General features: G+C 40.0%; 1 protein-coding gene across 1 annotated transcript; it reads left to right on the forward strand.

Moving 5' to 3' along the window:
* The first annotated feature begins 1,295 nt into the window (after positions 1 to 1,295).
* LOC111568594 (otolin-1-like) lies at positions 1,296 to 9,440 on the forward strand. The gene is made up of 5 exons (XM_055014016.1): positions 1,296 to 1,416; positions 2,623 to 3,058; positions 5,623 to 5,703; positions 6,468 to 6,548; positions 6,903 to 9,440. The coding sequence occupies exons 1-5, from the start codon at positions 1,393 to 1,395 to the stop codon at positions 7,820 to 7,822; spliced, it is 1,542 nt and encodes a 513-aa protein (XP_054869991.1). The 5' UTR covers positions 1,296 to 1,392; the 3' UTR covers positions 7,823 to 9,440.
* The last annotated feature ends 1,161 nt before the right edge of the window (positions 9,441 to 10,601 follow it).

Genomic DNA, 10,601 nt, shown 5'->3' on the forward strand with positions numbered 1-10,601 from the left:
ACCTGAGGTGAAGGAGTTTTTATAGAAGCAGAACCTTTATTGGCTCTTTCAGACTTTCTGTTTCCATTCTGGTGCCGAATCCAACAGTTGAATAAAGTAACAGTAAAAATAAATAACTGGAAGGAGGTATGCTATGTTATGTCCTCAACTTTATATTTTATGTCTGCTGCAGAAACTTCCATGTTCCGACTGCAAGAACCACCCTGTAGAACCTCTTTCGGGGTCATTAGTCAAATAATCAAAGAAATGCAACTTTTGTTCTTGTATTTTTTATGATTTCTGTCATTCTGTGTCACTGTGCACAGAAGACATTTCTGCTTCTAGCCACAGTTGTGCTGTTTCCACAGAGGTGCAGGATGGGATTTATATCTGCAGGATTGTTTTCTATAATTATTTGTTTCACAAAAAAAGAAAAAAGGAAAAGCAACATATGCAACATTCTTTCCAGGCAGCGCAGGTGTTACCAACACTGGGGGAAAAAATGAGGCTCTGCATACTACAGATATTTAACTATTTCTATGTTTCCAGCCTCTCCAGACTTTTCCACTACTACGACTATTACTACTACTTAGCAGCTGTAGAAAGATGTTTCACCATGCTGAATGGATCTCCTCTGTTCACAGACTAACAGACAGTCACATAACTCCACCAAGGAACGTGACGGAGTAAAAATTCAGTTACTGGAGTCACTGGAAACTCAAGACCACCACGATATACAGAAAATGATCTTTACAAATGTATGGAAGCTTTTGTTCATGATTTTATCTCCTTAATTCTCAGTTATTCAGTAACTTATTTAACTTTCATTATCAGCAACTGCAAAAACACACTTCATCAAGATTGTCACAATAAATCAACATATATGAAATGTAGTTCAGAGTTTCGTGTCAGTGAGGGTTTGGCTGCTGTTTCAGAAGTTTTTATTCTGCAGGGAAATAATACTCTAAATATGTGGCTGGTGGGGAAATGAATCCAAAGAAGTGGTTTAAAATGTGGGACAAATCCAAAGTGATCAATGAAGCACTGAGGTGTAAACAGAGATGTGGGCAGGTGAGGCTGAAGGCTTTTTAAAAAATTATTATTCAAAGGACGACAGAAGAATGAGGGTGGAAACGATGGAGCGATAAACAGTGAAGCGTCTCCTCTTTCTGCTCTGGATGTGTTTGTGCACTTTAATGGTGAAGGAGGTCAGATGTCCTTCAGCAGGACAATGACGACACGCCTCCCCCTCCTCCCCCTCCTCCCCCTCCTCACCCTCCTCCCTCCCGTCCTCAGCCTTTGTCCAGCAGGTGAGGTACAACCTGGGAGACGCTGCTGTTTCGGGGTGAAGCTTATAAATGCATTGAAACCCTTTGGATCCAGCTGTTCCTCCCAGACGTGCCTCTGCAGACGATGCTGTGCAGCTCAGACAGAGTGGTGAGTTTCTCCTGAAACACCTCAGAGGATTTTAGTCAGAGAGCAGGTTGTGTTTCACTGGTCGTTTGAGCAACTTTTCGCAAAAGGAAAAACAGCAAACGAGCTTTAAAATTTCCAAAAAACGTAGCTTTTCAATTTGGACGAATATTTTTGTCACAGTCTTTACTTATGAATGACTAAAGGAGTGTTTGAACGCACTGAGATTAGCTGGTATCTGAGACATTTGTTTGGCTGAATTCACTTTAACAGATGGAAGCTCATCCACTTAAAGATAAAGGATAAAAACAAACGCAAAGATAGTTTCCTGGGTTTATGATGGCAGACTGCAACCTTTGCCATAAACTCTGTGGAGCAGCTGTGGTTTGCTGTACAAAGGAGAAAACAGTTCAATATCCGGGTCTGAGCGAAACAGGACAAGCAGAATCACTGTGCTGCAGCATTTATCTGACAGCTCCTCAGTTCAAGTTTCCATAACCTATTTTTATGCATATTCTTAATTCTGTGAGCTAATTTTTCACTTCAATATAAAGTCCTGCATCTGTATGGAAACAAAACAACCATGAAGAAGGAGAGAGAACTCACAAATGTCTTCTCTGCAGCATAGAAATAAATGGTGGCTCCACATATATACATTATAGATATTTTACTACTAACATCTTTTCATTTGTTTCAGTACTAGTTTGCTCTCTGGTTGCTGTAACACTGCCTGCAGTTCAGCTGAAAGTTGCTGCTTTATTTAGCATGGGTCCAAAGCTAACTAAGGGCACTAAGTAGTGCAGAATTGTATGTTTTGTACAGAATCAGGTTAGAATGAAGGTTGTATTTTTGGCATGTAAAAGAAAAATGATTTGATGAAATATTACAGTTTCAAGCTTAGATTTGGTCATTTGTTCCTGATGGAATTGCATGTCACAGATTATTTGTCGGAAAGCTGAATATTTGATAGTTCTCTCTGTTTTTACAGCATCTGGCTCTGGTAAATGGAGCAGTTTAGGCAACGCTGTTTTGTCTGATGGGGTTTCAACTGGGAAGGAATAATGGAAAAAAGCTTAATTCATATTTCCTGTGTCTCCATTTTTTGCAACCTCAAGTTCACTTCAAATGTCGTTGTGTCTGTCCATCTGTCATTGAGGGAATAGCGTTAGCTGAGCATCTCTTTACTGTAAACCAGGTTGAAGTGGTTTTACTCCTGCTGTCTCCCTGCAGATGTTGAGGCTGCTGGGACTCCTCGTCCTGAGCTCCCTGTGCTCGGCCATGTTGCATCCAAACAGCACCCAGCCCAGCATGGAAAGAAGCTCGAACTCCGACAACAACACCATTTACTGGACCGGATCAGAACATAACCCCCCCTGGCCACCCAACCCTCACAGCGGCCCCCTGCCCACAGGTCCACCGTGGCCATCTGACGGCAACATGACTGAAATGCTTCGGATGTTTTTGCCCGGCGGCTCCTCCATGCCCCCGATGCCCCCGATGCCCCCGAAGCCCCCGATGCCCCCAAAGCCCGATCCACAAATCTGCGACTTCCTGTTCAGCTTACCGGTACCGCCGCCTGCCGACCAGATCCCGCCTTTCTGCATCTGTTCGCACTGTAAAGGAACTGTGGGACCCAAAGGAGACCGAGGAGACCGAGGCCTTCCAGGCACGTAGACCACCTTAAACGCCTTCAATGATGTGTTTGAGTTTCAATGTAAAACCATCCTGACAGCTGTTTTGGTTACATCCAGATACCAAGCTTTTTGTTGTGGTCATTTTGTCATGACTGCTGTGAAGTGAATCACAAACATCTAGAATTTAGCTCTCAAATTCACAGCAAACACTTAAAAAGACTAAATTGTTGGAGCAAGACAAGAATCTGGAGGCAAAAACATACACTTTTTTCATGCACCGGTCATTTTTTAGGTGTTTTACTTGCATAAAATGCCTTTTTTCAGAGTAGTGAGATGTTTTTTAATAGTATTTTTTCTTTTTGTGTATGTAAATTTCAATTATAACACATATATTTATGGGCCATTTTTTTAAATTGAGATTTTCCTCCTTGTCTGATCAAGGAATCTCCCCTTCAGCAGCTCTTACAAACTTCCCAGATTCATTCTAGTCTATATTCAAAAGTTTTTATACAAGAAGTTTGTACATATATCTGTCACAGCCTGATTTATAAAACATTTTATTCCTAAAAACTTAATGAAATTTGATATTTTGTTCTGGCAGCTGACAGCATTTTCTGATTGATGAAGTGATGAAGGATGATCTCCAGAATATCCTCTAAAAATACACTGATGAAACGAAAAAACTGTAGAACTTGGTGTTTTTAGATTCCCCTTCTAAAAATTAATGCCAATTATGGCATTTTTACATACTAATAATGCCTTACCTGCATATTTAAATAAACAGTTTCTGTAAACTTGCAGAGCATTTAAAAAAATATATATCATCAGTAATAAACTGGGTAGTTTTACATTTACTAGTTAAAAATGTTACCCTTCAGTGCAGTTTGTCACACATTATCAAAATTGTTTTGAGGTAATTTTTCGTAACTTTGAGTAACAACCAACACGTTTAAAAAGTAGACGACACTGTCACAACTCTTACCTCAAACAATGTTTAAGAAAGAAAAAGAAAACAGTCAATGATGTTGATTGTTGTAAGAATCAGACTCGAAACAAGTCAACTCTGCAGTTCCTTAAACACTGAGATGTGAGTCCTCCTCATATGTCTGCGGTTAATCACACATGACCAGAGGGCAAAAACACCACCTACATTTAAATGTAAACCACCAAGAACACGAGAACTCACGTGTACGCAAAGATTCAGGTTAGCAGGACTCTTTCAGACACGAAAAGAAGACAAAAAACAAAGAAACAGGTGACTGTCGAAGAGATAAAAAATATAGTATTTTTGTCTTGTTTCATTTGTTTCCACACTTGTCTCCTCTGTTCTGCATAAACACTGCCTGTCGGTTGCAGGCAAACCAGTCAGGTTGAAGAGCTCAAATGGATTTGGTTTTGTATAGAATCTGGCACAATTTGTTCATTTTTTAGAAAATTTTAAAATGAGACTTGAAGACTGAAGTGATTTTGATGAAACATGATTTTAAGTTTCGATCTGATTGTATTTCCTGTTGGAACCACATCACAAGATACGTTAAAGAACCATCAGAATGTTTGAAATCCTGCAGTATTTTCTATTTTTATAGTTTCAAGCTGTAAAAATACTGACTTAGTCTATTTTTGAAAGATAAAATGCCTTTTTGGTTTTGGGTTTCAGAGAGTTAAGGACACGAGTCACTCGAGGCTTCATGCATCAGCAATAATTACTATTAGTATTAGTTAGACATTAATAATTTATCTTGGTGCATGACAGGTCTGATCTAACATTACCAGCACAGGCACTGGGAAACTGACAAGTAACCATGTGACAGACTTGTAGCTATGAGAACAAAATGTCAAAAAGTTAAGCTCCTAGATACAGTCTCTGGTCTGGACTCCTGGAAGTTTCAGTAAAAAGCAGCTGGACTTCTCTTTTAGGTTCCTGAGAAAACTTTACCTCTCATCCAGAAGGCATCTTTGGTTCTGAATTGAAGAAATCAATCTAAAAGAAGAGTCCAGCTGCTTTTTGCTGAAGCTGCGAGGGCAATCATGACCTGGATGGCTACACAGACATATCTCTAATCTGGAACAACATTAAAATCTACAAAACTCCCCAAAAAATGTCGACTGTCGAGACCATAAATCTAGAATCTGTAAGTAACAGCTTAGCCGTCTTGCAACTACAACCTTCATGATGAAGTGCAACGTTAGATTAGCAATCATGGCTTCATGGTATTGTTAGTGCAGACCTACTCAGAATTCTCACTGAAGCTTTGAAGTTCCAACAATGTTCTTTGAAACAGCCTTACAAATGATTCAGAAACAGGGATCACGTTCATGGAGTTCGTAAATTCAACCTTCTCCAATTTGCTTGTTTGTGTTGTCTGATGCAATTCCAATCAATTCCAAAGGACATTACAAAACCGTTTGAAAACCGTACTCATTGCAGAAATGTTGATTTTAACATGATCAATCAAAGAGTCACGAAGGCAAAACACCAACAACAACAGGGCTGGTAGCTTCATTCCAGTCTTTGACTTAAATGCTAAATGTACAAAACAAAATCATGTCTCCAGAAGGTTGTGTACAAACTGACCTGACTGTGATGTTTGATCAGGTGACCCTGGGAGTCCTGGGAGAAGTGGAACGATGGGCTTCAAAGGTCATCGAGGATTCACAGGCCCTCAAGGAATGAAGGGTGAGTTACACATCCAAGACTCTCCATCATTGCACTGATGACAACAACAAACATGACAAAACCTCAGTGCTGTATGGCAGTTTTGCCCTGTTCGCCCACAGGCCAGTTTAAAACTGGACGTTGTCACTGTAGGGTGTACATTAAAAAGAAGAAGCTTGACAAACACATCACCTAATGTCCAATTATGTTGGTGCAATATCATGAATACCTTATGTTTAATATGTACCAACAAGATGTAGATTAAATTTTAAATGAATGAAACAAATTCAACTTGTAGATGTAAGCTTGTGTGAACTTCGGGTCCCTCAGCAGATGATCTGTAGGGTTGAATTCCAGACTGAATCCCGCGATTTCATTGTTTGGTTTCTGTCCTGACATGGACTTCAGTCACATTCTAAACATCTAAAGAATAATTAAAACAAGATAAATCAACCACAGTATAGTGCCCCAACAAAGAGTCTAAATACTGTACTCACTTTGTTACTGAGTTTTTTTAATGGAGTCTGATGAGGAAAAAGATGAGGGTCTATTTTCTGAGGGTCGTACTTTCTAAAGCAATTGTAGGTTTTGGATTTCATTAGTCCCGCTGTGAGCTACCTTACAACTACAACCAATCAAGTTGGGATTTTTTTCTTTTGAATGTACCTTCAAAATCATTTAGCTGACTTGACCTTAGAATTTTTGTTGTTGGCTATTTATCGAGAACATTAATAGCATATCTCAATGTAGATCACATCATATTTAATTTTCGTTTCTTGTTACAGGTCAAAAAGGAGACATTGGGGAGAAAGGACATGCTGGCACAACTGGTTTCACCGGGATGAAGGGAGACCGAGGATTCAAAGGTCTGCTGAAATCCTGTTATGTGGATCAGTGCTCTGTTTAAAGGGTTGTTAGTGCTACATGGACACCAACCCAGAATGTTACAAATCACAGTCTCCAAAATATCGTTTTTTGTGATCCAAAACTACTATGGTTTGGTTGGGTTTAGGCATAAAAATTACGTGGTTGGGGAAAGATTGTGGTTTGTGTTTATTAGGCACACTTGTCATTGTGATGAATCTATGTGAGAGACAGCGTTCCCAAAGGAAATCCTGGAAAGACAACCAGATGCAGACTGGAAAGATTTATCTTGAATTATCACCACAAAATCACAAATATTAAAATAGTGCAATGGCCTGTATTGTGTGTGCTTGCAGGAGAAAAAGGTGACCAAGGAGCTATGGGGGCCCCTGGTGCAGAGGGCCCCCAGGGAGAAACCGGCACATGCCCAACCACTTGTGACAGTGTCCCGGGTGAACCAGGTGAACAAGGCATGACTGGACCAGCTGGAGCCCGGGGCCTGCCTGGGATGAAGGGATCTGAGGGACCCAAGGGTATGAAGGGTGATAAGGGGGACTTAGGCAGACCTGGGGAACCTGGTATGAACGGCCAGAAGGGGGAGGAAGGTGAGCAGGGAATGTGTGAGTGCACTGACGGGGCAGACGGTGTTGATGGAATGCCAGGAGAAAAGGGCGACAATGGGGCCAAAGGTGACACTGGTGCAAAGGGTGAACAGGGCAACATGGGGCCAAAAGGCAACCAGGGTGATATGGGTATCATGGGGCCACGTGGTCCCTGCTCTCCGGCCATCCAGTCAGCGTTCTCAGCATCTATCAACCAGTCATTTCCTATTCATGACTGGCCCATTTCTTTCCCACGTGTCCTCACCAACAAGCAGGGACACTTTAACCCATTAATGGGTATCTACACGGCCCCTGTCAACGGCACCTACATCTTCTGCTTCCACCTTGCAGTTGCCAAGAAGCCACTTAAAGTTGGCTTGTTCCACAACTTCTACCCGAAAGTCAAAGTGACAGAAGGAACCTACCCAACCACCACTAGCCACAAGATTGTCCTCCACCTTGCGTTGGGAGACGAAGTATGGATGCAGGTCAAGAACAGCGACACCAACGGCATGTACACCGACACAGAAAACACCAGCACGTTCTCTGGGTTTCTGTTGTACCCTGACTCCTGCGAATTTCCCAGGAGTCGATCTCCCATCGTGCCACACCCAACTCGTGGAACCTACAGCTGGGGGAATTCTGAAGGCATCACCACCCCTTCGCAAAATTAGGTTGTAGTCTGTCACACAGTTATAGACAAAGCATCCACAACAAATGCCCGATCAATCTCTGTGTATTTATAACTGCAAGATTTAAAGGAGGGGTATTCTAGAGATGCAGCATTGTCCACTTTTGAAATTGAGATTCTGTCAGAGAAGTCACTGTGGTGATGTGCATGTTGTGTGGCTGGTACTCTTCACTGTCGTTTCTATACCACTGAGTTGAATTTCGTATACAGACTCTATTTAAAGATGGACAAACCCTCTGCGATGCCACCCACAGGTTTTCCTTAGAGCAGTTTTGAAGCCCACAGTGATGGTTTCACCCGGTGACATCTTGGCAGAACCTGATGCCTTCCAACCCCTAAGGTTTGTAAAAAATGAACAAAAGGGTGAAGCATGATTGGAGCTGATGTGGACCATGGACTATTATATGATGGTGCCACCATGTCACTTTAAGTGGTCACGCCCTAGTTATGTATGACATGAAGCCTTCAGAAAATTTAAACAGGAGAGACATATTAAAAATTATTCTCGGCACAGTTGCATGATTGTGGAAATTAGCTCTGAAAACCAAAATTGCTTTAAGTTCCAGGTTGTAAACATGCTTGTTTGGACATTTCAACAAGGAGTTGTATGGGAACGAACTTGCTTTTGGAGCCTGTCTCAAGTGGACATTTAAGGAACTGCAGTTTTTGGCACATTGCACATTGGCTGTATTTTTCAGATGTGGAAGTTGTTGTTTGGTTTCTTCATGTAGTTCTAACAATGGCAAGAAGCGTATTGTGTAGGAGTTGAAAGTAATAAATGTCGCTTTTACCAAACTTACTGCAAAGCAGAAAAGGACCAAAATGTTAGAATGGATTGAGTCTATACACAGAGTGGTAGAGCTTTGAAAACGAGAACATAACGCAAAAATATGAATCAAGTTTTCATCTTTGTAGGAAAATTATTTTTTTATGTTTAAATTGAAAAATGTAACTTATATTTGAAAAAAGGAAAAAATGTTATTACTACATTACCATTTTACCCAAATCTTCTAAGAAAACAATGGGTTTTCGAACTAAATTATTGACAAAACTTGATGCTGTATTTTTGCGTTGTGTGTGTTAATAAACAACCTGCTGTTAGAATTCTTCAAACCAAACAGCTGCTTGCAGAAATGTGAAGAAATGAACAAAAAAATGACGGAGATATTGACCCTGAAAATAGCACCTCTTTAAATGTGGAGATAAATTCACTTGTGATTAAACGCTGCATCTATACTTTCCAGGATGGAAAGTTTGACCAGGCTACGTTTGATAATGTTTTCACTTTAATAAACTGCTAGATCGCTAAACTGGCCAACGACTTTGTCAGGCATCTGCAGAAATTCAAAGCGGCTCTAATGTTAAATATTTTTAAAATGAGGACGTATTTTTTTAATCCTAGATATCAGCTTGCTGAAGTTTTGCTTTAGAACTTTTATCATTTCACCTTTTCACATGCTGATGATGCCTAAAGAGAAAAAAAATTCTATCGAAATATCAACCACGGCAAATGCTTCGATGGGAAGAGCTTCTACATTTCATTTCTGGCAAAAGCAATGTTATCTGAAAATTGACAAATAGATTAAAACATTTACAGCCTACTCTCTGATCTCATTTGTACACTGATTAATTTTTATGTCCTGCTAGCTTCTTTACAGGGTTTTTCTGGCTCAGGATGGGAATGTGTTGCTTTAATTATTTTTACTGTGGTTGCTTTTGTTCATTCTGCAGGTCAGTTCATGCAAACTGTGTGTGTTCAGCATCATTGCAGTACTTAAGGCTGTTTAACAGCTGCTCATTTACCTCCAATGCTTTGCAAACCTAAGTTTGAGAGTAGCAGTGGAAAACATGACCCTGGAAGTTTTGCAGTTTTGCTCCCTTATTCAATCATGATATGACAATGGTATTTTCAAATACAAGCCAACCAAACAATCCAAAGGTTTAGTTATTTGTATTTGCCAAATAAAGGTTCCTGCTCTTGTAACTGCTTTTAGTCAGTGGACTGATTTAGCCACAGAAACCTGGAGAGAAATCAGCCTTTTTGACAGAAAATTCAATCACCAAAAGTCTGTTGATACAAACGTGTGATTAGCTAAAAGGGTTCCTGAGCAGGTAAGGAAGACCACCGTGAAGAAAACAAGATGTGAACAACAGAAGAAGACTGAAGACGCAGCACTGAGAGAATCATGGGGAAAGTGGTGATGTGTTATTAACAAGATTTAGCTGATTTTAAAATCCTCCATAAAAAGTCTCTCATGACTGCAAGGCTTTTTTTTTAAAATGAAGCATCAGACTGAGAGTTCCATATGTTTCTGATAAATATTACCTGATTTCATGAACAATTTGGAGTGTTTTCCATTTATATTTGATGAAGCTAAGTCTTGAAAGCACAATGCAAGCTTATATATGACCTGTTAAAATGTCTAAAGTGGGGTTTTGCATCATATGACATATAAAAAATGTAAAATCAATAAAAATGGCTGAATTTTCCCAACCAGTGAAACTCAAGTACCAGTGCTTGACTTTACTGCACAGTATATAGTGAATAAAATGTGTCCTTTTTATGAATAAAATTTTTCTTTTTCATTTTTCATTTTTCTTAATTTGGATGGGACAGTGCATATTAATGAACATCTCATTATAGTTTACACGAGGTTGCAGTAAAACAGTTGGATTTAGCAACAAGTGCTAATTTCCATCCGTTGTCCCACAGATAAAAGAAAAACATGCAGGGTTACTGACTTACAAAAACAATATAGTAA

The sequence above is a fragment of the Amphiprion ocellaris genome, chromosome 10, assembly GCF_022539595.1.
Source record: "Amphiprion ocellaris isolate individual 3 ecotype Okinawa chromosome 10, ASM2253959v1, whole genome shotgun sequence".
In the NCBI taxonomy this organism is placed as follows: Eukaryota; Metazoa; Chordata; class Actinopteri; family Pomacentridae; genus Amphiprion; species Amphiprion ocellaris.

Excerpts from the sequence above, each read along its gene's own strand:
- LOC111568594 (XM_055014016.1), top strand. The coding sequence starts at position 1,393 with ATGCTGTGCAGCTCAGACAGAGTG. Across the intron at positions 1,417-2,622 it reads TGTGCAGCTCAGACAGAGTG|ATGTTGAGGCTGCTGGGACT; the intron begins GTGAGTTTCTCC and ends GTCTCCCTGCAG. Across the intron at positions 5,704-6,467 it reads AGGCCCTCAAGGAATGAAGG|GTCAAAAAGGAGACATTGGG; the intron begins GTGAGTTACACA and ends TTCTTGTTACAG.